Below are 24,534 nucleotides of genomic sequence, written 5' to 3'. Positions count from 1 at the left end.
ACGGACCCATGTGACATGAAAGTGCGGAGGTAGATGGACATGGGTGTTATTTTTGTCTTTTGAATTATCAATGCTTGTACACGAAAGGAATGTTTCATGACACGACTGGGCCATGCCCTTAGCTTAGGTAAGAATATGAGATTATGTTGTTAATAGTGCTCTCCAGTCTGGTCGTCTTGGTGATCATTTGCTCCAGGGTGGCTGATGAGGTGGCGCTCGCCGAGGCTAGTGACCTAAAGAGGCCTAGCTCCATAAGGTTGGCTGATGGTGGGACGGGTGTTGTTCGTCACCGCTCGCATCGCGTTCCCCAACTATGCATAGGACGTGAGCCCGGCCCCTATGGCCTTGGATTCTTCACTTTCGAGAACCTGACCGCCGTGCGACATCTCCACGAGCGCACAACCATGGCGACACTTAATCCGCTTGTATGTGTGGTGGATTTTCATCATGCGCGGTAAGCTCAGTTACTATTTCATGGAGTGGGCAAAGGGGGGGCTTTGGACCATCTGTACCGGAATAACAAATTTGCTGATAAAAAACGATAGAGGCCCCGAAATCGAACTCTGGCTTGGTGCAGAAGAGGGGACCGACCCGGCAGCCGACAATGACTGGTCCCTCTTGCCCTTCATGGCCCTGAGCGATGGCGCTCATGCCTCCACCGAAGACTACTCCTACTTCACCCTCCGCCGTGCACAAACCCCGAACGAGCCCGCAACCTCTCTTTTCGGTATCTCATGTACGCGACAACTCGATGCTAGCAAGCTCATAGACCGGCCGGCTGAAGTTACAAGGAGTACGGTGCAAAAGGCGGTAGTGGTTATAAGCAACAGCCCGCAGCATTTTGGCGCAATCAAGGCACAGTTGAGTGTTGTTACTCAGCTGTGGTTTGCGCAAAGGTATACTGTTCAAAAGAAGGACGGCCGGCCATGCGGCTAACACAAACTACAGAGACTTTAGGGACATTGAGATATTGGAGCGGTTCACAGAAAGTCTACCCCAGCTGCTTAAGAACCAGGAAGGGCAGCAGGACCACTACTTCGGTATCTCTTTGCGCGAGTTCATACACGAGTTCAAATGGCAGACTCTGGTTCTTTTCAAGTGCGCTTTACTCCAACCAAAGGTACGCTACATTCTGGCAGTCGAGGAGAGACGGCGCGTACAGCTGTCACACTAATGTTGACACAACACCCAACAGGTTCTTTTCTTCGGCTCTCATTGCGAGCGATTATGCATGATGCAATTTGCTCTTATTTCTCTGATACCCGGCCTTATTCGCCACCTCCAGGATGCTGCTGACCCCAAGTTCAATTCGTGCGAGGAGAAATGTGTCATGCCAACGTCGTTGAAAACGTCAGAACGCGCTTCTTGTTAGTGTCCAACCCCAGACGACAGCCCATCGTGTTAACGAATCGCAGTGCTTGCATATATGGGTCTCCCCCTGCAGTTGTTTGGTACAGGCTCGCTGTTCGGACCGTATACCCCGCTTCAGCAGCTCGATGTTTTGGCAGATCAACACACAAAGTCGTACATTGTTGGCTCTACAAATTCATTGTTACTGCAGCAAAAAGATCGCTACAGTGACATTCTCATCAACCTCGATGATCATACGGTGAATATCACTTCGGCTTCGCTTCGTCAAGCATCGGTCCTCTCGACACCAGACCGGCGATGGATTGACTTCCTAACCCAGACAGTTCACGATACATGGGACGAGTCGGACCCAGGGCGGCCCAAGGACCATGGGTATGCTGGCAGTGAAGAATTTATCCGCATGCAGTTTGAAGAGTACCTCCTTGCGATGCTAAGCTCAGTCAAATACAAACTGTACATGGAGAAGCACGCACATAAAGAGCCCGTACTCACTGATGTTGAGGGCGACCCGGCCAGCGAGTTCTCGAACGACTGGGTACAGGCCTGGATGCAGACGGAGAATTTCCGCATCTGGAACAAATTCACAGACTCACATCTCTTCGACATTGTCGATCCCAAGCATCCTTGCTCGGGTGGTCTCAGCATGGAAGACGTTCAGCGCCGACTAGCACAGTACGTCTCCACTTCTTTTCTTTCGCCTTGCAACCCCAACTAAGTCTTCCTTCTTAGTCTTTGGAGCAACCCCACATTCCAAGCTGTCTCAGTGGGAGTATGTGTGCTGATTCTCGCGTGGCGATTAGGCAGGTAGCAGAAATGCACCTTGATGAACGACTCGAAAAGAGTAGAGAAATCCTCGGAAAGCAGATCGCTGCAGGGCAGCAAAGGTTCTCCTCCGCCTACAATAGACTCTGGGCAGAGATGGAAGCCATGCGTGAAGCTCAGAAGCAAAGGGCTGAAGAAGCAAGAATTCAGGCCGAGAAGGAGGGACGAGCAGCCGAGGAAGAAAAGAAGTGTAAGTTGTACTGACCAGAGCGTGAGAAGTACATGCAGACTGATTGACTATAGGGAAATCACCACAAGCTCCGGATCTCTCACACGCACAAGCGAGGGCCAGTGCCTACTTCTCTAGTTGGGGCACTTGGGCAAGTGAGAAGAGAAAGGGATGGGGAAATAAGACACCTGTATCCTCACCCGCACCTGATGATAACAAACGAGCCGAAGATTTCAAGAAGGCCAAGGATGCCTTGATTGGTGTGGACATTCCAGCGACTTCACCCCTGCCGAGAGAGATCAAAAGACGGACTTTGGTATTTGATGCTGAGGACAACAAGGCTGATTTTGACTACGACTTGATTGAGACTGAAAAGAAGACCGTCAATGATGAGAAGGATAAAGATGGTGCGGAGAAGGCTACAGATGGACCTGAGAAGGATAAAGACAGTGCTGAAAAAGAAAAGGATACGGTCAAAGATAAAGATGATGTGGTCAAGGATAAGGGGGATGAGGTCAAGGATACGATTGATGCGGTCAAGGCCTAAGCTCTGTTTTTTGATTCTGACACAGGGCTTTGCGGGTTGTCAATATGATGATTCGAATTCAAGACAAGCAGAGTATCTGTGACCATTTTACGTGGATGTATTATGCAACTTGAAGATGCGCCTTGAAAGTCTCCACAAATGTCCATGATATGGATTTTGTACATCTAGTGTAAATCTATGCTACGTCGTCATCTACATTCATTCAATCGTCTATAGGCATCTTGACATTTCCATCGTATTTACCTCATCCCATCATGACTTGCTCTTCTCTCCCTCAATGAAATCCCTAATCGTCTGCTCAAGCCCCACATCCTCACTAAACCCCAACTCCTTCGCTCTCGAGGTATCATACTTGGCCGGCCAACTCAACACAATCCTCTCCGTCGCCTCATCCCTCTTCTCCGTAACCAACGCCCGCGTCTCCCTCCCCGCCACTTTCTCCAGCGCCTCCAGAATCTCCCCACTCGTCGCCGTATACCCCGGCAACAAAACCTGTCTGAAATGGCCAAACGCCTCGGCAGGCACCTTGACCGCATGCACCAAGTTCGCCGCCAGCGTCCGCGGCGACGTAAGCCAAATCCCTATCGAAGGATCCACGGGTAACTCTGCTGCAACACCCTTGACGGGCTCCCTCACAATCCCCGATACAAACGACGACGCCGCCGCCGTCGGCGCCCCCGCCCGCACAAACACAGTCGGGAGCCGTACTGTGCGCCCATCAATCAGCCCGCGCCGCGAGTAATCATTGATCAGGAATTCAATCATGAGTTTCTGCGTCCCGTAGCTCGACTCGGGCATGGCGACTATGTCTGTTTCCGTGGCTACGTTTGCTACGGCTGCGCGCCCGTACACAGCGCACGACGAGGTGAAGATTACCTTGATGCCGGGACGCTGCGCGCGGATTGTGTCAAGGAGTGTGCGTACGGATTCAAAGTTTACACTGAGGCCTAGATCGAGGTTGGCTTCGCTGCCGCTCGACATTATGCCGTGTAGGATGTAGACTGCATCGGGGTTTTGCGCTATGAGCGAGGTGCAGGCGGAGGGGGAAGTCAGGTCTGCGGCTGTGCAGGTGATGTTTTGGGATGAGGGGTTGGGTGAAGGGGGTTCGTGGAGGTCCGCGAGGATGAGATGCGTGGCTGTGTTTGTGGCGAGGAGGTGGTGGGCGAGGATTTGGCCGACGAAGCCGGAGGCGCCTGTGATGAGAATTTTCATTTTTTAGGTATTATGTGTACCGGTTCTTCTTTCGTCCTGAGGATATATATGTAGGTAGGATATTGAAAGGATATGTGAGATAAGGGGGTTAAAAAAAAAGTTGGTCTGGAGGTGTTTTGATAGACCTGGTTCACATCAACTGCCACAATCCGCTTTAAGAAGGCTTCAACCTGGTCGGTAATGCTGCCGATTCGTACGATGTGGGACCGGCATTTAGTCCGTTGATCTCTCTTGCTTTCCCGGGGATTCGGGGGAGAGAGAGCCCCTCCATTTGAAAAAAAAATCCTTTACCTCGAGACGACGAGCAAGTTGTGATGATTATTCCATACAAAAAAAACGACAAGGGTTCACCCCCCCCCCCCCCCCTTCCTAAGTTACAAACAATGTCATTTCCAAAGTATAATTTCCGCAAGAGCTTATTTTCCTAGATCTGTATCCCCTGCAACTGACCGCTTACAGGTACTCCCGTTACTCTAAAGTCATGGACTGCGGGGGGGCTAGGTTGCAATAGGAAGGTGGACCTATGACTACGATTTTTGATCAACGACCCAATGACAAGGCTGCGCGTAAACCTCGGATGATGTCAATACGGCCGGGCCTTAGAAGACGGCTAGGAAAAGTTGGGGCCCCAGACACGTTTTCCGCCGCTATGTGGAGAAATTGGCTAGTAGAGCTATTTTGTTATATCCGAGGTATTTAGGAGGGAAATAGAGTACAAAAGCGCGGGGGATTTGGGATTCTGGAAATACATTCATCTCTTGCGCATCTTCTTCGCTCATCATGGCAAGAGTGACGGCATTTCTTTTGGGTCTCTCCCAGTTTCCTGTTTGGGCTGCTGCTGGAAGCCCAGCGGTTATCCAGACTTCATCGGGCAAGATCAAGGGTTTCACTGATGACATAACACCGAATGTTGCGCAGTACCTTGGTATTCCCTTTGCAGAGCAGCCGGTGGGAGCACGGAGATGGTTGCCCCCGACTTCAGTGAAGAGGTCGAACAAACTCATCGAGGCGAATGTCTTGGGTCCTTCTTGTCCTCAGTTCGAGGTCGATAGGCCGAATGTTTGGCTCACCGATGCGCCCGAGTTTATTATCACGCCACGCCTTTTTCAATCTGAAGAATGTCTGAAACTCAATATTTGGGCGCCTTTGTCTCAGTGTCAGGATGGAGGCCGCAAGAAGGAATTGCTGCCTGTGCTTGTTTGGATCCATGGTGGAGGCTTTGTGACTGGCGGACCTACTGTTCCGTATCAGGTTCCTTCAAGATGGGTTGAGAGGACTGGAGAGCACATTGTTGTTGGAATCAAGTAAGTTGAAGCAAATGACCCTCCTTTTCTGGAAAAGTACTCACCATATGCAGCTACCGTCTGAACATCTTTGGCTTTCCCAACTCGAAGAGCCTCAAGGCCGACGAACAGAACCTTGGCTTACTGGACCAACGCGTGGCTTTGGAATGGATCCGGGATAACATCCGCAACTTTGGTGGTGATCCATCTCGCATCACCCTTTGGGGACAGTCTGCGGGCGCTTCTTCTGTCGACAACTACAACTTCGCCTACCCTAAAGACCCCATTGTTTCGGGTCTCATAATGAACTCCGGAACGGCTCTACTCCCTATTGCAAGTGCCGACGTCCAACAGACAAACTTTACCTTTGTCGCCAAGCAGTTTGGATGCAGCAATTCCGACCCCAAAGCCGAGATTGACTGCTTCCGGCGCGTGCCCCATACAGCCATTGAAGGCTTCCTCAAGCAGTACGCCGACAACGGCACATCTCCCAGCCTGAGTTTCACACCAGTAGTCGACAACCGCGCATTCTTCTCAGACGTTACTGCGCGCGCTCTGGCTGGAAAGTTTTCACGCAAGCCTGCCATAATCGGCACGACTTCTGACGAGGGCACCGCATTCGGAACGTACAACAAGACCTATGGGCCCGTTAAGGCTCAGGCAGACTTTGCAACAGGTCAATTCTTCCTATGCCCTGCTGCGCAAACAACAGACGACCGGTTCACAGCAAACACCACCACATTCCGCTACCTCTACGCTGGAAACTTTAGCAACATCTCACCCCAGTTCTGGCAAGGCGCATACCACTCGTCTGACGTTCCAATGTATTTTGGCGCCTACGGCATTGCAAGGGGCAATGGCACCGAGTTCCAGCGCAAGGTCAGCGAGCAGGTTCAGGATTACTATTTGGCATTTGCCAAGGACCCTGTGAACGGACTGCCCAAGTTGGGCTGGGAAGCATACAAGCCGAGTGGCGAGGCGGTGTTGATTGCGCATGAGGGAGAGGTAGTACAGAGCATTGAGGTGAGTAAGTTGAAGACGCCATGTGATGGTACTACGCCGAATGGTAAGCCTTTGCCACCATAGAGAGGAGGTCTGTGTGCGGAGTACTTTACTTGAAAGTAAAAAGAAGTTCTCTGAGTTAATGCTGCTGAATGGATAGTCCGTAATTACACATCTTTTGCCAAGAAATGCTCATCCCTGTATATGCAACACGCTCTCCATGTATCCATCCTCTCTTTGTCGCTAATCTCACTTCGCGTATCGCACCGGTAAAAGTACGATCCATGGGTCCACGATCGAGACCCGCCAGGTCTTTCTGCTGGGATTGATCCAGCATCTCTCCCATGTAACAGCAAGTACATGGTACATGGTACATGGCTCCATGAGAGGGATGTGGGCCCATAAAAGGAAATCCACGGACCCATGGACAACGCCACCTCGCCACAACGTGGTCGACCTGAACGCCCGTCTGAGCGTCCCGATTCCCTGCGTACCTCGATACGGTAACTTTTGGGACATGGACACGCTCTAGACAAAGACGAAAGAGAAAAAGCAACGGGTTCATTATGCACATATCGCTAATGCATGGCAGGGAGTTTAACAAGAAAAGTCAAGCCACAAGGATGATGGTTCGGGGTAACCGATGCGAGCCTGGGGTATATGCGTTGCTTTTAAGATCAGATTAGCGAGCAAACGACGCATGGCTGCTACCTACGAGCGGCGCACGGTCAGCCATGTTATCTGGATCGATTGGGCGATCGGGAAGGTACAAGGGGTTCCCGGGGATTGTTGTAGGATTACGAAAAGGATGGGTTGTGGCGTTGGGGTGGCCTAAATATGTGGTGTTTGATGCTTGCGTCTCGAGATGACTGGGATGATGTGACAGATCTGGGCAGGTGGAACCGATATATCGAGAAAAGAAAAACAAATGTATGTAGCAGCGGAATTCAGGGACCATGATGGCATAAGCGCAAGGGAAGTTGGGAGTGGGCTGAAGCACGTGACTGAGTGTGGCTTTCAGCAGCTGTGGCTTCCACCTGCCACAGCGGGGTTTGCATGGTTGACATCGTCAAGCTGCAGCACAGGCGCGTTTTAGACAATGTGACGTGACGTCAAGTAGTAAGTTCCAAGAATGGAGGCAAACAAACAGGCTCGAACACGTGGTGCTGCGTGTAGCTCTGAACTGGCTGCGTACTTTTGCTACCAATTGTACTCTTGTTGACCACTTCCCCATCTCTCTCCCTTTCTCAGACTCTTCTTCCTATTACTACAACCACAAAGATATCAACTCGATCCCGGCTGTTTTAAGCTTACTGTTGATCACCTTAACACCCTCTAAAGCTCGGGAGAGACGAATTGACACCACATCATGGCGAACCAGGCACCCGCGTCGCTTGTCGAGCATCTGACTGCCTCTGGAGGGGCTGAGCCCGCAGGTACGAGATACACAATGAAGCATTCAATACCCTGCTCCCACTATACAGCTTTCCTACCCCTCATCTACTCCACACATGTGACAGGAACTGTTATCAACAAACCCCATTTTACAAGTTGCTAACACGCGTCAACCAGGCTTCCTCAACGACATCATCAAGAATCTATGGCCCAACATCTGTGTAGCTGGCTCCAACATCATCAAAGACACGGTTGAGCCAATTCTTGCTACCACACTTCCTGGTCCGCTGGCCAACATGCGCTTCGTCAAGATTGATTTCGGCCATGTTCCAATTGGTTTCTCAAATGTTGATGTTCACAAGACTTCGGCCGGAGGAATCAAGCTTGACATGGATATGAACTGGGAGGGTGTGTGTGACTTTGAGCTTGATGGTAAACTGGTTCCAAAAGTGGTATGTCTTGTGTGGATCGACTGCAGGCCAGGATTATCACTAACGTGATGTTTAGGGTGTTGAGCGAGTTCATATGAAAGGTCGTATCAGCGTCTTGCTGTGCCCATTGACAAATGCTATTCCTCTGGTAAGTCGTGTATCTAGTTAGCCAATACCCAAAGCGTATTCTAACTTGAACATAGATCGGGGCCGTTCAAATTGCCTTCCTCAACACACCAACCCTGAAGCTGGACTTCACAGACGCTGCAAACATTGCCGACTTTTCTGTTATCGACAGCACTGTCCGCAAGACTATTCTTGGTGTCATTGATTCAATGGCAGTGCTCCCGAACCGCTTCCTAGTCAAGCTGGATCCCAATACCGACTACTTCAAGGCCTTCCAGCCGCACTACGGAGTCGTCCGTGTGACCGTTGGCAAGGCGACTGGAATCGACGTACCCAAACACGGCGAAAAGAAAAGCGGGCTTAAGAAGCTGATGGCAAAAGTCAAGCTCGAAGACGTACCAGACTGCTACGTCAAGGTCAAGGTTGGTGCGGAAGGGGAATGGAAGACTTCGACCGTGGATAACAATCGTGAGCCGCAATGGAACGAGTCCCACGACTTCCTAGTCACAGACTTTGAGCAGGACATCACTGTAGACATCCAAGACGAAGATATGGTTGGTGATGACGACATGGGACTCGGATCTACGACGATCAAGGAAATCCTCCTCAAGGGTGGTACACAAGAACTCGTTCTCACGAAAAAGGGCCAAGAGTCTCCAGGCAGGCTCGTGATCCAAGCCAAGTTCTTCCACCTTGTCAACGACCCACAAGTACTGTCCTCTCCAGGCGTTCAAAGCCAGGGCCAAGGCCAAATCTGCGGTGTCGCTACCGTTCTCATTGCTGGTGTCCAGGAACTCCATGGCCACCGTGACGAGCTCAACCCCAGCGTCAAGGTCACCTGGGGTGACAAGACGTTCCAAACAGCAGCAAAGTCGTACTCGCCTGGAACCGATATCTTCAATCCTTCCTTTGACCAGGCGTTCACTATTCCCATTACCACTGATATGCTGGCTAACCCGGCTGGCTTCCAGCTTTCGCTACTGAACAAGACTGCGGAGGTTGGCAGTGCACAGGTTGCATTTAGAGACGTGCTAACTGCTGAGGGCATGGTCCTGCAGGACAACTTCAACGTGGGTAATGGATCGTCTATCAGGGCGCAGATTGCTCTGCATGGTGTCACGGAGGCCCAGTAGGTGATGCTGGACAGGGAGTGAGGTGAAGCAAGTACGATTCAATTATCATTATTGTGCGAGGGATACAAAATTTAGTGTAGTAGCATGGTATTGTAGAAGCTTTCTGAGTGACGAATAAACCTAAATTCCTTTTTATATTGTGGAGAGCGGAGTATCTCTCCGAGCAAGTAGAATATGCGTTAGGAGGGAAAAAAAAAGGAGAGAGAACCAGCCTGCCAATCCAATCGGCCCAGATCAATCTCGATCATAACAACGTCGACGCCACCTCCAATACGCCCCAAGTCATTCATCTCATCATAACATCATGAACCTACATCCTGTTGGCCAAAAAACCCTCTCACATAGCAAACAAAAAGAACGAGAGAAAGAAGGAAAGAGATTTGCTCAAGTCCTCGCCCCTCATATCCGTCCCCCTCCCCACCCACATCCCCATCCATTCAACAGATTAGCAGAAAACAAAGGAAAAGAGAAGAAAAAAACCCCCCGACCATCATGTTCCTTTTGCCCTTTACCGTCCCACCGGTTCAAATGGCCCTCGCACTCAGATCTCACAGTGGCTACATTAGATCGGCTAGTTTGAGAATCTAACCCTTTTGCTCTTGCTGTTTGCCTGCTACTACCCACGCCCCACTCTCACATTGTAGCTCCAGCCTGCGTGCCGCCATCCACATCTAGGATCGACGCCTCCTCGACGCTCTGCGGCTTGACAAGCTTGATACTTACCTCGGCGTCTAGAGTGTAGACTCTGAGACCGAGAACGCAGACTGCGTTCCAGGGTTTGAGTTCGTTGTCGGGTTTGGGGAGCTCGCGGGGAGGGGGAGGGGGCACGGGGGTGTCGCCGTAGACTGGAACGTTGTTGCCGTAGATTGGGGCGTTGCCTTGGAATGGGGCGTCGTCGTCGTCGACTGCGGGGCGCGAGGATGAGGTATGTGGCGCTGGTGATGGTGGCGGGAGGTGCTGCTCTGGTGCTGCTACGTCTGCTGGTGCTGGGGGAGGTTGTGACGCAGATGCTGATGTGGAGGCGTCAGGGTGGGGTGTTGGGTCTGACGAGGTGGAGTTGCTGGGGGTGTCGGATGGAGGTGTGGGTTCGTTAGCGTCTTCGGTGGTGGTGCTTTCGGGGGCGGCAGTGGGAGATTTCGGTTCCGAGTCTGTGGTTTTGGGTGGCAGGCCTGCGGTCTCATCGGTGTTGTTTCCTTCAGAAGCGGAAGGAGGTGTGCCGTCCTTTTTGTCCTCTGTATCGGCAACGGGATCTTTCGGGACATCACCTTGTTCCGTCTGAGTCTTGCTATCTTTGACATCTTCTTTGGATTCGGAGGCTTGCTCCTTTGTTTCCTTCTTGGCCTTCTGCTCCTTCCTCTTCTTCCAAGCCTCATAGTCCGCTTTCTGCTCCTTCTTCCAGGCTTCGAATTCTTCCTTTTCCTTCTTTTCGGCCTCTTTTTCTTTTGCCTTCTTTTCTGCTGCCTCCTTCTTCTCCTGCTCTTTCTTCTTCTTATCCTCTTCAGGAAGCTCGAACACACCCTTTGCATTTGCAATGTCGTAGTTTAGTCCAATTTGTCGGAGCTTCTGCGGGTTGCGTTCGGCCAGCTTCTTCACGACATCCAAGACTTCGGGTTCTTCCGGGTCTCGCGTGGCAACAATCTTGGGCACAACTTCGTACACACCGGGTTCGAGGTCGACTTCGGCAGATATGCTGCGGTTCCCAAACCAAGGACCGCGGGCGCGGACTAGGTGGTCGCCAACTGCAGCATTCTTCTCTTGCAAGATGAAATGCAGGTCAAAGCTGTATTTGCCCTCTAACCCCCTGAAATAGCGCTCGTCCAACTACTATCATTAGTACCCGAGGAGCGGGATAAGAGGTGGTACTTACCTGGCAGAGTACGAAAACAGTCGGGCCAGCTTTCTTAATTTCAACCGAGAATTTCATGTTTAGATAGCCAGTGACCCATGCCACCGAAACACTGGTCCACCGCTGCACGACGGTCCATTCTTCGTTGAACAGGCGAGTGCGATCAAGCAAATCAAATCGCTTGAGCAAATCGTCGTAGGACATCCAGAAGAGTCCGTCATCTCCAAACTTGTGGCCTAGCTTCTCGAGCCAGTACGGTGTCCACTCTCTCGAGCCGTCGCTCCACGGTCCCGTCCATTCGCCTATACTTGCATTCTGCCTACTACCCCACGGGTTGCGTATCAATACTAATCGGTACTTTTTGCCGTTTTCGTCTTTTTCGTCTACAGCCTTCAAGACGGAATAAGCATGGCTGAGGGCAAGACCCTTTAGCGCATCCGAGTCGTCGCCATATGAGCTTGGTGATGAAGCTGAAAACAAGAAATCCTTGCCAACTTTGAGTAGTTCTTCCCAAAGCTTCTCTTTTCTTAATACACGATTCGTCAGGATCTTGGTCGTGACACCGCCAGTCAAGTCTTCGACGGCTTCACCGCTCCATCCACCAGCAATGGCACCATAATCACCATGTACTGTTATTCTGTCAGCTGTGCAGCGGATATGTGCAACAGTGCGTAGAGTCCAATCGTGTAGGGAGGTTCTTACTTTTAGCGTACGCTTTCTCCAAAAGCGGGAGCCAGGTTTCGTTCTCGTCAGCGCAAGAGGCAAAATAGAGTGCTTCGGATCCAGTCTGATAGTTCTTTTTGTACTTGATCTCTCGCGCATTGGTCGGATCGTATCGATCACCCCATTGGGCGTCAAAGTCAGCGATGTTGAGGTAGAGGTTGTCATCAACTACGGTCCAGACCCACTCGCCGTCTCTATAAAAAACAAAGCCATAGACACCACACTCTTCGTCTCTCGCAACACAGACTTTGTTCATCAACGAAGGGTTTGCGCAGATTGTCGAGGCAGCAGCAATGAACCAGCAGTCGCCGCTCGAGCCCTGTTTGAGATCGGAGCTGGAGAAGCCATCAATGACAAATTCTGGCTTGTCAAAGATCCAATCAATACGATGCACCGATTTTGGCCCGTCTGAGCTCCGGTTCGATTTCTGAGTCAATATCTTGGCAGTAGTGTTGAAGTCGAATGGTGCACCGTCCCCCATGAAGACGCCACTTTCAACAAGGGTGGAGAGGGCTCTGCCTAGCTGCGATGCGCTGACTGCAGGTGACTTTTCATTGTTTTCATTATACCAGTGCATGAGTCCTTCGAGGCAATTTCCATCAGATAGATTACTGATATCGAAGTCCGGGTCCGTGAATTTCTCATTCGTTCGGATACATTCTTTCACGATGCGTTTGACGCGAGCAGAGCACTCTGCTGCAGCGGCCCGGTACGATTCAGCTGCATTTTTGCCCGTGACTTTTCCAATTGGATTATGGGGAGGGAGAAGATTGGCATACAGACTTTGCGGGAATATCTTGGTGACTTTGGCTGGTTTCTTAGTGATGAGGCTATCCCAGAACTCGTCAATTGCTGCCTGAGGTACGCCGGTTTGCGTGTCATCGCCGCTATCCGAGCCCATGTTTGCCCTTTGCTCTGTATAATAGCTGGCTCAATTGCAAATAGAAACGAAACAACTAGAGAATGGGATGAAAAGGCTGTAAGGCTGATTTGAGGGACAGCATATATATATGTGGGACGAAGATGGGGGCCAAAAGTGTCATACGTGGCTGCTGACTGCTTTGTCCGGCTGGATCACACTGTCTAAGTGGCACCAATGCAGGCGAACGGTGCACGGTGTTGTGTCCGGAGAACAGAGATTTGGTGGAAGCCTATTGAAACAGTACCTGCTGTGGAGCTATGCTTGCATACGATGGCAGCTGGAGGTTTAGCGCTTATAGCGCAAGGCAACAGCCCTGCAAAGGATGATGGACGACCAGAAAACATGAGCGAATAAGAAAGAAATTCCGAAAGAGGCGCCGTTTGAAAATACGTGACGCAATGGTAGTGACTACAGTTGTATGAAATGTGGAATGCGGAAAGGTTTTTCCTGCCGGCTGATGTTGCCGTAGTACGGATGCACACAAGTTGTATATAGCGGGCCGAGACTGGGCTGAAAAGCGGGTGGGTGAAGGGCCGTAGGCGAGAGGGGTAGTAGCCATCGGTTTGTTGTGTATGCTACTAACCTTGGACAGCCACAGCTCTGACCAATAACCTTACTTATCTGCCGGTTATCCGCCTTAGGATCGCGCTTTTGGCGGAGGCTTCTTTATTGTTGAAGCTGGAAACGGTTACCTGTTGCGTACATGTTACACGCATACGCAAGGTAAACCTGATTCTCGTACTAGTCTCTCGGTGCAAGCATGGAGATAAAGATGCTTGTGTGTGTGTGTGTGTGCTCTAATCATGTCGGATGGATTGTGCTTTGGGAAATCGCAGGACCGGCATAACATAGTAGTAGTCGTGACTTTGTCCAAACTGCATTCAAAGACACGCCAGCAGCGACTAAATAGGTGTTCGTCACGGTCCGCTGCGGTGCAGGTGCAGCAGTTTAGCTGAGACACGCGAGAGCGGCTCGCGATTTGTGCCTCATTCGGCCTTGCAGATCTGCCTTGGGAACCAAGTTATGCACAGAACCCTTTGAAGAAGGAATATCGAAGCTCAAATGCCTCGCCTCGCCTCGAGCATCGAGGATGCGCGTCTCAGCTCGTGCAAGCCATGTACCTGCGTGCACACCCTAGTCCTGAAACCTGAGCGAGCTAGTTCTTGCACGAGGTAAGTCACCATCCTTAGCCATGCAGCGGCTACAGAAATCAACCGGGAGGCGAGTCGTTGAGATGAAATCAGTGTGTTGGATTATTGTCTATTACAGCTGCCAAGACGTGCGCCCTCGTGGGTATGTGAAACAGAATCTCCACCCAAGGGCGTCTAAATGTACAGATAGCTCAAGTCGACAATTGTGTATAGTAATCAAAAACAAAAAACCCCCCATGTAGTTGTACCAGATGATGAGCTGAAAGGAAATTGAAAAGCATTAAGGCGTAATGGTTTGCACCAGTCGTTGTAGGGTCAAAACACAAGAGAGAAAAAAACTGGGGACCACGTGGGCTCGGCGACCGTAATGTGATTGAAGAAAGAGACCATGTAGGAATGGTAGAACAGGGGAAAGCGGCATTTGCCAGACAGGAGCCTGGTCCCATCTGAAACGGCCAGAAGCGGGTACCCCCCTTCCTTTTTGTAAAGCAAGCGCGGAAGCCTGTTCCGAGCGGGAAAAAAACGTGCCATTGTCGTAAGGTGATTGCTTTTTTTGGCATCAAATGATTGGATCGGAGGGGGCCGCCCAAAACGCCATGCTAAGAGATGGAGAAGAAGAAGGCCACGTGATGGAGACGGGGGACAAGCAAGGCGTGATAGGAAATCCAGGTGATATGATGGTTCGGGAATGGGAGTGGGCATGTTGCCAAGCGGAGAGCGAAGGGTATTGGGCCGTGTCGCGTGCGTCTAGGTACATATCTGGTTACCGGGATCTCGGGTGGGCTGGATCGTAGTTGGCGATCCATGCATTCCATCTACACGGCAGCGAGTCAGCGTCAGCCAGAGTGGATTTTTTTGACCGACACTTGGCACAGCTCGCATGTGTGGTGATGCAAGATGCCATTTGTGGTGCATGGAGGGGCGACTGGGGGGTGTGGGAGGTATGAGGGACTTACTCGCTCATGCTTTGGAGGCACAGGGCTGGCACGTCTTGAGCTTGCACTGATCGCATTGGTAGATGGACGTGAAGGGCCCGCTGTGGCACAAGTTGCAGGTCCAAACGACGAGAGTGGTGTCGGACTTGATCAATTTGAAGCTGTGGGAGCAGCTTGGACGGGCCATTGCAAAGATGGAGGGGAAGACGGGTGGACAAACGATGGCAATTGGGCGGGAACGACTGTGGATGTGTGTGAGTGGGAGTTGAGAGAGAGAGAGAGAAAGATGGAGTGAGTGAGTGTGTGTGTGAGTAAAGGAGGTGGTGGGTGAGATGGGGGTGGGGGATGGCAAGAGTAGATATAGCAATTGAGGTTGAGTGAGTACTGACGTGAATAGTGGCGGCGACACTGCAGGGGCCGAGGAGGAAACGAAGTCAAGGTAGGGGAGGGTAGGGGGAAGGTTGAGAGCGAGGGTGTTTAGGACCGGCTTGATCGTGGCTGACAAAACAAACGTCAATGTGGAGGAGAAGGATGTGGAGGGGGAGGGGGAGGGGGAGGTGGAGGAGGACGAGGGGGAGGACGAGGACAAGGAAGGAGCGAGCGGAGACGGAAGAGGCAGGAGAAGCAAAAGAGGCAGTTGCAGTGTTTGGATGGTTGCTGGAGAAGGAACGACTCCAGGGCTTGCTTGTTGCCAGACTGCAGACGCTAACGACGCGGATCTTGGGCCGTCTTATACTTTGAGCCTTCAGTCAAAGGCTTGGGGGGAGAAGCGGAGAATAAACTTTGGCTACAGTGCAAGCCATTCGACGGCCACTCAGGCCGAGTGCAAGTGGGTGTGTACAACAACAAGCAGCAGCGCGCAGCCGTGCAGCCGTCTGGCCGTGGTGCCTTTGTCGAGTGTCGAGATCCAAAGGCGGATGGGTGCCGGACCGATGAAGCCAAAGATGGTCCTGATGGTGCCACGAGGGAGTGGGCCAGCCGCTCTACCTACTCACCTCGCTCTCGCTCTCTGTCTCTGTGTGTGTGCCCTGGTCGCCTCGCTCGTGCTCTGATGGTCCGGGATGGCTCTGTCCACCACGACAGGCTGCCAGTCCCGCAGCCGCATCCGCGGCGAGCATGCCGTGTAGAGGCCGCAGCAGGCCCGAGAGTGCATGGCAGGGCAGGGCAGGCCAGGCCAGGACAGAGCAGGCCAGGGCAGGGCGCAATGGCATAGTTCGGCGAGGGATCGAGAGGCAGCGCTGGTGCAGCCAGTGTGTCACGGCCAACCGTGCTCGGCGCCCGCGTTGTGATGATGGCATATGCGCCCTCGTCCACAAGCAGACGTTTGGACAGGCTCAGTAAGTACGCAGCCACGGCGTGCGCGACCGAGTGCCAGTTGCAGTGCGTGCTAGGCTGGGCGCGGCATTGGCTCCTGGGTGCGTTTCCTTTTTCGCTGGCTGCTGGCGTGCGCCCACTCACACTGGCCCTTCCATCCCATCCCATCCCGGCTGGCCACATGCGCTGCTTAGGAGCCGCATGGGCTGCCGGGCGGCCCAGACACGATTGCCGAAACCGTCGCTATGCATGGGCGTCCCTCTCCCCCGGCCCGTTTCCTCTCCACCACAGACCAGGCCCGTAAACACCTTGCCTGCTCAGTGCTGTCCACAACAAACTCTCCATCCACGCCCGGACTAATGACGCCCGCCAAAAGCAACCCACCGACACTTCCACCCATCCACCCATCCACCCAGCCAGCCCCGGACGCCCTCCGACTCATCGGCCCCCTGCAGCTGGCCCTGCACTGCTCCACCATGGCACTGTTGGCCAACACGTCCCCCCCCACCATGGTCGTCCATCTTGATCTTGCCCTCACCTTCGTGCCCTGCACCGTCTGTATCGGGCTGACCTGACGCCCGGTGCCATGATGCCAGATCGTGCAACCCGATGATGGCCACTTGTCTTTTGGGCTAGCCCCATCGCTCGTCTCCATCGCTCGACAGTCGCAAAGCAGTCGCGCGCAAACATCACCGCGTACTACGTCCCATCCGCTCTCAACCTGCCCGCCGACCCCGGACCAGGCTCTTGGAAAACTGCCTTCCCTGGCAAGCCGAACTTTTGCCGGCCCCTCGTAGCCCCAAGCGTTGCTGTCGTGCACGCCGTTTTCTGTCACTTCACCATAGCTCCACGCACAGCCAGATCGCGCCGCCAGACCTGGTGTTCGGGACCAGATGGCCTCTACTAGTGTCCGCTCCTTTTGCAGCCCCGGCAGCCAATCGGGCTGTTTTGGCACAGCCTCGTCAACACCATCACACCGTTCAGCCCGCAAGACAGAGGCCGACCATGTCCATCATCAATCCGCCTACCCTGTGGAGCACCATTGCTTCTCTTTTGAGCACACTCCATGGTTGCACCGGGGAGCCTATCCCCCCACATCACTGCACACCACTCAAGTAGCTCGACAATTCTTTTGGCATGGAGCTGATCGTATTGCCGGTTTGGCTGTCAAGCTGCCTGCCTGCCATGCCACCACCACTTCACCGCCGAGTCGTTGTCGACGCCTACAGGACCTCGACTGATGTACAGAGCACATTGACGGACCCACGCCAACATGTATTTGTGCTTCCTTCTTCCAAGACAAATGCCAATGTTCGTCCAGGCCACTGGCTGCTTTGGGCCACCTGACCTCAAACAGGTCAGCTAGTATGACAGAACAAAGTCAAATCCCGTGTCCGTGGTGCGTTGATACTGCAACCGGCCATGAAGCTCGACTGATATGACTCCATCACATCAGAGCCACCAATAGCGTGGCTTTCGCTGTGGACCGCCATGTATGTAGCTTGGGCAACCTTTACCATCGAGTCCGTTGAGGGAGTACAGAAGCAAGCGGTGAGCTTGTGTAACCGAACAAGTCTTCGCGTGGCTGCGATTGCCGAGTTCGAGCAATGGATATAAGAAGGCAGACCAGACGGGCTGCATGGCAATGTGAAAGGCGGGGACTCGAGAGGCTCCGCAGGTACAGAGGCGCATCGTGGTCTACTTAAGGACCCTGACTGGCCAGACGAAGCGACTCTGTGATCGCGTGCCAGCTCAGCAGCTGCTTGTAAGACGTTTGGGTAGTGCAGCCATGTGCATAAAGAAGGAGCAGCAGCCCCGCCAGCTCACCGTGTGCATTCTGACAATTCCTTGCAGGTCAAGATTGCCCCTTGGAGCTGTACTTGCCACCCAAATTCCTATTGCGTCGCTTCTTGGTGTGTGTGCACGTCGCTCTTGGTGTTTGCGAGTCAGGTGCGGGCAGTCACTGGCTGCCGACTAGTCGTTGCCCTATCGAGCGGATAGTGGGGCAAGACCAACCCCCGACGTGCCGATAGCTCAGCTAGTAGAATGTCGAGCAATTTTGCCAGGCCTCATCGGCCTTCACCACAATTTGCCCACTACGAGAACGTCACTCTCCTAGGACCGCCCACCATGAGGGGCGCTATCGTCTTTGGCGGCACCTCGCACCCCAGGCTTGTCGAGGGCATTTGCGACCGCCTGGGCATGAAGCCTGGCTCCGCAACCCTGGGTAAATTCAAAAATGGAGAAACTTCCGTCACCATTCGTACGCTCACCTCGCCCTCGCCCTCGCCCTCTCGTCCTATACACACGCGCTAAGTCCTGCAGATACTTCGATCCGGAACAAAGATGTCTTCATCGTCCAGAGTGGGAGCGAGAAGTGCGTAGCCCAGCCCCGTCGTGCGCCAATTGGCTAATGGGTCAGAATCAACGACTCGGTGATGGAGCTGCTGATTATGATCTCGGCCTGCAAAGGCGGCTCTGCCAAGTCGGTCACAGGTACCGCGCGCCTCGACGAGCTCAATGCTAGCTACTAACAGCTGTAGCCGTCATGCCCTACTTTCCCTACTCGCGTCAGTCCAAGAAGAAGCAGCACCGCGGTGCCATCACTGCGCGCATGGTCGCAAACCTTTTGCACATTGCCGGCGTCAGCCATGTCATGACAATTGACCTGCACGCTTCGCAGATGCAGGGCTTCTTCAAGTGCCCCGTTGACAACCTCGTCGCCGAACCCCTCATCGCGCGCTGGATTCGCGTCAACGTGCCCAATTGGAGGGAGGCTGTGGTTGTCAGCAAGAACCCGGGTGGCACAAAGCGTGTCACATCGCTAGCTGACGCGTTGAAACTCAGTTTCGGCATTGTGACAACCGACAGGCGTAGGGCGGGCACCGCGGTGCACTGGAACGAAAGCGCCATGTTTGAGCAACTTCGATTGGATGGTGCGTACGAGACGCCAGGTTTGGTGCGAACTGCGCTGGATACAGACGCCGATGTCACACCGATTAGCAACATCACAATCGATCCAAAAGCGGAACCGGGCAAATCGAGCCTCAGACGCACCCCCACAAACCCACTTGTACGGCGAGCTCATGCGGGCTCAGAGTCTGCAGGAAGCCATCCACTGTCCAAGTCGATGCGTGCGGGCTCTATTATCGAACCTGAAGTCCCACTAGAGCCCATTCGAACTGATGCAGAGAACCAAGAACAGGAAGCGTCCGAGGAGCAGGATGTAGACGAGAGTGGTGCCGATGAGGAGGAGGAGTACACTGATGAGGTTTGTCCATGCCAAAGACTTGTGCCATCTTTCTAACCATCACAGCGCGCACGAAATGTCATCCATGGACGTCTCGTCCAAGGCCATATTGTTGATGACACTCATCCTTCGCCATCCATGTCCGCAACCTCGCATAGCACCTGGCGCAATCGTCCCCCTTCGGAAGGCGATGACGACATACCCAATCACATGATGTCCTCGTTCGTCTCGAATGCCTCGTCTAGTCGTAACAGAGAGACCGAGCATTCACACGCTCTAGGCGGAACCTATGACGCTGCTGCCTCGTCTGAAGACGAAGAAGAAGACCTCAAGAATCCCGAACTCGAGACCATGGTGACTCTTGTCGGCAACGTCAAAGATCGTCCCGTCTTCATTGTCGACGACATGATGGACAAGTCTGCATCGTGGATTGCGGCCGCTGAGACTGTTGTCAAGCGCGGTGGCGCAACCAAGGTGTACTGCTTTGCCACGCATGGCATCTTTGGCGGTGACTGTCTTCAAGAGATGAGCCACTGTGATGTCATTGACAAGATTGTCATCACTAATGCGTTCCCGATTCCCGAACACAAGCTCGCTCAGGCTAGTCAAGACAAGCTAGACATTATCAAAGTTGATAACCTGCTAGCGGAAGCAATTAGGCGAAACCACCACGGAGAGAGTATGAGCCAGCTCTTTATGCACTATGACTAGACGAACTACCATGATGATGAGAGAACGTGGGAGAGTTCGAGCTTTGGTTTGCTGTTAGCAAGGCGTATGGGTACCACTTTACTACTACTTTGTAGAAAGTACGAATATGGCGTTGTGAAAAAAAGGAGACAACGATAGGTGGTGGCAGCACCAACGAGCCTATCTGTGTGGGTGTAACCCACGAATGAAACAGGATGTTTATACGAGGTCATGAACTCGCCGCAGTAAGTTGCACATGTCGAAGGCTCGGTACTGACGATACTTGCACCATGGCAGCATTCCATGTTCAACCCTTTTGCCTTGTTAACCCTGATCTTCTTGTCTCAGCCCTGAGTCTCAAAGCAGTCATTGACTGAAATCGTGATGCACTACACACCAACGATGCAGGCCTTGAGCCTGCAGGAGTCCCGTGACTTGATACGGTGCACTCTTAACGGAACGTTGGAAGAGGAATATCGACATCTGTCTTCATTTGTGCCTGACTCACTTATGAGAGTCGGGTCTGAGACGGTCTCGTTACATATTTGTTTGAATCAGTGCCTATGCATGCATATCGTACGAGTCTTGTGTAGTATAACGATTATGTGGTAAGAAGTATCAGTTTGAATGATTTGATTTTAGAGTTGCTTTGTTATTTTTGAGTGCATTTCTATTTCTTTAAATGTGTGAGATTTCCAATCTTCCCGCTCGACAATCATGTCGTGAATCATTACAAGTTCAAGACATTTCAGTCTATCCATACACACTCTGCCTGCTGTAGCCAGGGAACTGTTTAAGCACGCTCTGGTCAAAATTCTTCAACTGTGGACAGCTCAGAGCAGCAACCGCATTGTTTACAATGTCGAGAAGTGTAGTGAGTACGCCAAGAAGAATATCAGGCTTTGCCAGCGCGGAAATCTGATAGACGAAGCAAGCCAGGTTGTTTCCCTTGAGGAGATTGGCAGAGCTGAAAATACCGCCGGTCAGGCTTGATACGTCGACACCAACGAAAGAGTCGGGTTGGCCGGTATTTCTAGAACGAGTTAGTGTAAATGTTGGAAGAGAAGGAGCAAGGGACCAACGTACCCGCCGACCTCAAGAAACTTGGGGTACAAAGCAGCCGCATTCAACGTATCCGCAAGAAAGTAGGGCGTGTCGTATGGATACGCTATTGGACGACGGTACTAGCAAAGGAAACACCCCATTAGCACATACACTCTCCAACCACACAAACGAACAAAACTCACCCAATTATTCGGAATGCGCTCCCCGCCCTGCACAGCAGTATACTTGCCGCTCGACCCCTGAATGCCAAACCACGACTGCAGCACATCATACGGCAGAATCCCCTCTGGGTTCTCTGCGGAGTGATTTGCCATGAAGCGAAAAATAAACGTGTACGCCGCCGGCTGCACCAGCACGCCCGCAAACGGGCCACTGAAATAATACGGATTAGATTTCCGCTGCGCATCCACTCTCGCGCTGCGAAATGCAGTCAGGCTCTCGAGCGTGACGAAGCCGCCAGGCGACGCATCAACCAGCTGCTGGAACTGCGCGGGCACCGTCTTGAAATTGTTCCCGGTTTGATACAGATCCCCCCGCGTGGGCGACCCGTCCGTCTCGTACTTGTTGTGCGAGCCCGTGAGTCCGTTGCCCAGGATACCAGTGAGTCCAGCTTGTGCAAGCGAAGGCTTGCCGCCCATGGACCAGTTGAGGATATCGCCGCTGAGGGAGCCGCCGACGGCAGAGAGGAGGAGCGCGAGTGTCGGACCCATGCCAACGACTTTTGTGGTCGCTTCGACGTATTGCGTTACGGTGGCGTAGCCATTATGCGGTAGGAAGTTCTGTACAGAAAAAAGTTATTGAGTTGTTTTTTTGCTCGTCTGAAAAGTATGTTGCAATGCTCTTGTTTTTTTTTTAGGGAAGGGGGGGATAGACGTACGTGGTTTGCCAGAGCATTCAGCCCGGGACAGGGACCCCGAAGGTCGCCTGGGCCCGGAGGCACGTATTCATGGCCGCTCCCCGCGCTGACGTCGATGTACTGTGCTTTTGCGTCGAAGATGGGGATAGGCTCGAACACAGATGTAGCGGCGCTTGCACTTCCTTGTCTTGCTTGCATCGCCTTTGCGACCTCTTGCTCTGCGCGCTTCAGCACTTCGGGATCGTGGCCCGCAGCATCTAGTATAGCGGTTGGCCATGCCGCTGTTAACGACGCAGTCGCCGCAGCGATGAGTGCGATTTTCACATTTAGAAAATACATGGTGGAAATATAAATGCCTTATACATGAAGATATCGAACAAATCAAGAAATTAAAATAAGAAGTATTAGAGTCAGCACCACCATGCTTCCATCACTCACCCCTCTATATACCTCTCCTCTCCCGCCTGCCTGGATACTTTCGCCTCTGATCTTTCCTCTTTGTACACCTCGGTTTCAAAGAAAAAACCCCAGTAGCAATTTCCCGCGCTAACTATCTAGTTTAGACGCTTTTTTTCCCGCTCGATAATAATCACTTTTGATATTCTAACCCCCGGCGTTGGTAACCGCGCCCCCGCCGTTCATCTTCTCCCCCAAATAGATTTTTTTTAACGCCTTGCAAGTTTGAAGGATAGTGGATAGTGGATAGACTCCGGCGGCGGCAGGGTCATGTAGTGGCGCCGATGGGGTCCTTGGGACGTGAACGGACTAGAGTGAATGTTTTGGTTGCGTGGGTGCTAGAGAGGTATGGGGATAGGTTGGGTGGCTCTGGATGTTTACGGTGGCTAGGGTGAAAGTCACGGTTTGGGGTAGATGAGGGGGGCTTGGATATAGACTGGTGTGTGTTTGTAGATTGCGTCTGGAGGGGGCTAGAGGGAAGTTACGTAGAGTGTTAGCTAGTTTGGCGGAAGTATGGTGCTTTAGTGCTAGCTTGGTCGATGGGCTCGGGACGCGTGTGGTGCGTGAGTAATCTTTGCTTTCGTGTTAGGACCGGTGGCGATGGAGTGTGCAAGTGGCTCTTCACTATTTCTGCGCCATGTTATTGGATGTGGGATTTGTGTACTTGGGGAGTGGAAGGGAAGGTATCTACATGTTTGGGTCCCGCCCCATGTACGTTGTGTATTATGTCGTATGTAGTCAGTATCTGATACCCACCCCCGCCAACCGCCACTCCACCCCCAGTCGTTTGTGCCGCTTTTCTTCTTCTAGCGGGTCATGCGCTGGCATCTGGGGTAAGTAGAGTGCAAGTATGCTAGTGCTCCGTATGGGTGGTTGTTAGGGAGATCGAAATAACCTAGCTTTGCATACCACGTACATCGTCGTGACGTGCTACATCTTGTTCATCATTCCCCCCCGAAAAAAACTTCAGCTTTTAAGTTTTCAAACTACTAGTTATGAACACTTTGCAATATTTTCTATTAATTCAGCTCAGGACCTATTATATAATTCCAAACACCGACCCAGAATCCTTCAAGTAAAATCTTGGGTGTAAATTCTCCTGTTGGGTTAGCCTCACGCATGGTTCGCAGTCTAGCGTCTAGCATTTGCGATTGGGTTTAAGCCGAAGAGTCCGGCGACCAAGAGAACGGAGGTGCTACGAGATCTGGTTTGGTCCAATTGTGGTCGTCGGTCCGTTTCTGGTTGCTTCCTAATATGGATCAGACGCATGTACGCGCGCTCCCGAAGGGATCTGCATTACGACCCCTTTTGTCCTATTTTGTACTACATCTGAGGTTTGGTCGCGGAAAACGCAAGGGTCTGCTGCCAATGGCGGTGGCGCTATTTGTCAGGATAGGTTGTATACCATGCACCATTTGGTGTTGGCTATGAATGGTTTAGAGGGTTTGGGAAGTTCCCGCGCTGACAAGCCGTCTCAGTTTTGTTGTGCTGATCGCATCTCGATTTGAGAATTTTGCTTACCGTTTCTGGGGTGCGTCGGTCATGAGACAGCGGGTCGATTTTTTTTCTGCTTTGGAAACCGGATTGCGTAGGTGGCATTCAGACCATTGGCAATGGCTGGGGGAGAGGTAGGATTGCATGGTGAATGTGGCTTGAGAAGGCGCCGAGGAGCAGTTGCACCGGTCAGAATCGGCCAAGACTAATCCCGCGCTTGGTAAAGACATCTCGATTTGCGGAAAAGGGGAAAAGTGCTGACTACCGATTGAAGACAAGATTGTCCTCATCCATGGCTCTCTGTGCGTGCATTCGTATACACTCCGTAGGACACGGCTCGG

General features: G+C 52.3%; 10 protein-coding genes across 10 annotated transcripts; 5 read left to right on the top strand and 5 right to left on the bottom strand.

Moving 5' to 3' along the window:
• Nucleotides 1-404: 404 nt before the first annotated feature.
• COCVIDRAFT_36415 (hypothetical protein) lies at nt 405-2,909 on the top strand (the record flags this gene model as incomplete). The annotated part of the gene is made up of 7 exons (XM_014702729.1): nt 405-454; nt 546-896; nt 949-1,120; nt 1,196-1,367; nt 1,416-2,043; nt 2,172-2,383; nt 2,437-2,909. 7 exons carry the CDS (start codon nt 405-407, stop codon nt 2,907-2,909), a joined length of 2,058 nt encoding a protein of 685 aa, XP_014558215.1.
• A 252-nt stretch (nt 2,910-3,161) lies between these two features.
• COCVIDRAFT_36414 (hypothetical protein) lies at nt 3,162-4,121 on the bottom strand (the record flags this gene model as incomplete). The annotated part of the gene is made up of 1 exon (XM_014702728.1): nt 3,162-4,121. The coding sequence occupies one exon, from the start codon at nt 4,119-4,121 to the stop codon at nt 3,162-3,164; it is 960 nt and encodes a 319-aa protein (XP_014558214.1).
• Nucleotides 4,122-4,901: 780 nt separating this feature from the next.
• Nucleotides 4,902-6,490, top strand: COCVIDRAFT_14667 (hypothetical protein; the record flags this gene model as incomplete). Its single annotated transcript, XM_014702668.1, has 2 exons — nt 4,902-5,425; nt 5,479-6,490. 2 exons carry the CDS (start codon nt 4,902-4,904, stop codon nt 6,488-6,490), a joined length of 1,536 nt encoding a protein of 511 aa, XP_014558154.1.
• Nucleotides 6,491-7,088: 598 nt separating this feature from the next.
• On the bottom strand, nt 7,089-7,364 carry COCVIDRAFT_94979 (hypothetical protein; the record flags this gene model as incomplete). Its single annotated transcript, XM_014702727.1, has 1 exon — nt 7,089-7,364. One exon carries the CDS (start codon nt 7,362-7,364, stop codon nt 7,089-7,091), a length of 276 nt encoding a protein of 91 aa, XP_014558213.1.
• Nucleotides 7,365-7,775: 411 nt separating this feature from the next.
• On the top strand, nt 7,776-9,491 carry COCVIDRAFT_36412 (hypothetical protein; the record flags this gene model as incomplete). The annotated part of the gene is made up of 4 exons (XM_014702726.1): nt 7,776-7,842; nt 7,979-8,253; nt 8,309-8,380; nt 8,436-9,491. The coding sequence occupies 4 exons, from the start codon at nt 7,776-7,778 to the stop codon at nt 9,489-9,491; spliced, it is 1,470 nt and encodes a 489-aa protein (XP_014558212.1).
• A 633-nt stretch (nt 9,492-10,124) lies between these two features.
• COCVIDRAFT_14665 (hypothetical protein) lies at nt 10,125-12,961 on the bottom strand (the record flags this gene model as incomplete). The annotated part of the gene is made up of 3 exons (XM_014702667.1): nt 10,125-11,312; nt 11,359-11,966; nt 12,040-12,961. 3 exons carry the CDS (start codon nt 12,959-12,961, stop codon nt 10,125-10,127), a joined length of 2,718 nt encoding a protein of 905 aa, XP_014558153.1.
• Nucleotides 12,962-15,093: 2,132 nt separating this feature from the next.
• On the bottom strand, nt 15,094-15,255 carry COCVIDRAFT_94992 (hypothetical protein; the record flags this gene model as incomplete). Its single annotated transcript, XM_014702725.1, has 1 exon — nt 15,094-15,255. One exon carries the CDS (start codon nt 15,253-15,255, stop codon nt 15,094-15,096), a length of 162 nt encoding a protein of 53 aa, XP_014558211.1.
• A 1,636-nt stretch (nt 15,256-16,891) lies between these two features.
• COCVIDRAFT_36409 (hypothetical protein) lies at nt 16,892-17,289 on the top strand (the record flags this gene model as incomplete). The annotated part of the gene is made up of 2 exons (XM_014702724.1): nt 16,892-16,940; nt 17,048-17,289. The coding sequence occupies 2 exons, from the start codon at nt 16,892-16,894 to the stop codon at nt 17,287-17,289; spliced, it is 291 nt and encodes a 96-aa protein (XP_014558210.1).
• Nucleotides 17,290-18,512: 1,223 nt separating this feature from the next.
• On the top strand, nt 18,513-20,343 carry COCVIDRAFT_25286 (hypothetical protein; the record flags this gene model as incomplete). The annotated part of the gene is made up of 5 exons (XM_014702687.1): nt 18,513-18,645; nt 18,708-18,759; nt 18,805-18,878; nt 18,926-19,653; nt 19,699-20,343. The coding sequence occupies 5 exons, from the start codon at nt 18,513-18,515 to the stop codon at nt 20,341-20,343; spliced, it is 1,632 nt and encodes a 543-aa protein (XP_014558173.1).
• Nucleotides 20,344-21,075: 732 nt separating this feature from the next.
• Nucleotides 21,076-22,582, bottom strand: COCVIDRAFT_25285 (hypothetical protein; the record flags this gene model as incomplete). The annotated part of the gene is made up of 4 exons (XM_014702686.1): nt 21,076-21,355; nt 21,409-21,506; nt 21,570-22,166; nt 22,265-22,582. 4 exons carry the CDS (start codon nt 22,580-22,582, stop codon nt 21,076-21,078), a joined length of 1,293 nt encoding a protein of 430 aa, XP_014558172.1.
• Between the last annotated feature and the right edge of the window lie 1,952 nt (nt 22,583-24,534).

The sequence above is a fragment of the Bipolaris victoriae genome (assembly GCF_000527765.1).
Source record: "Bipolaris victoriae FI3 unplaced genomic scaffold scaffold_28, whole genome shotgun sequence".
NCBI classification, from domain to species: domain Eukaryota; kingdom Fungi; phylum Ascomycota; class Dothideomycetes; order Pleosporales; family Pleosporaceae; genus Bipolaris; species Bipolaris victoriae.
Note: the sequence above shows the minus strand (reverse complement) of the source record. Positions and strands in the feature narration are given on the sequence as shown.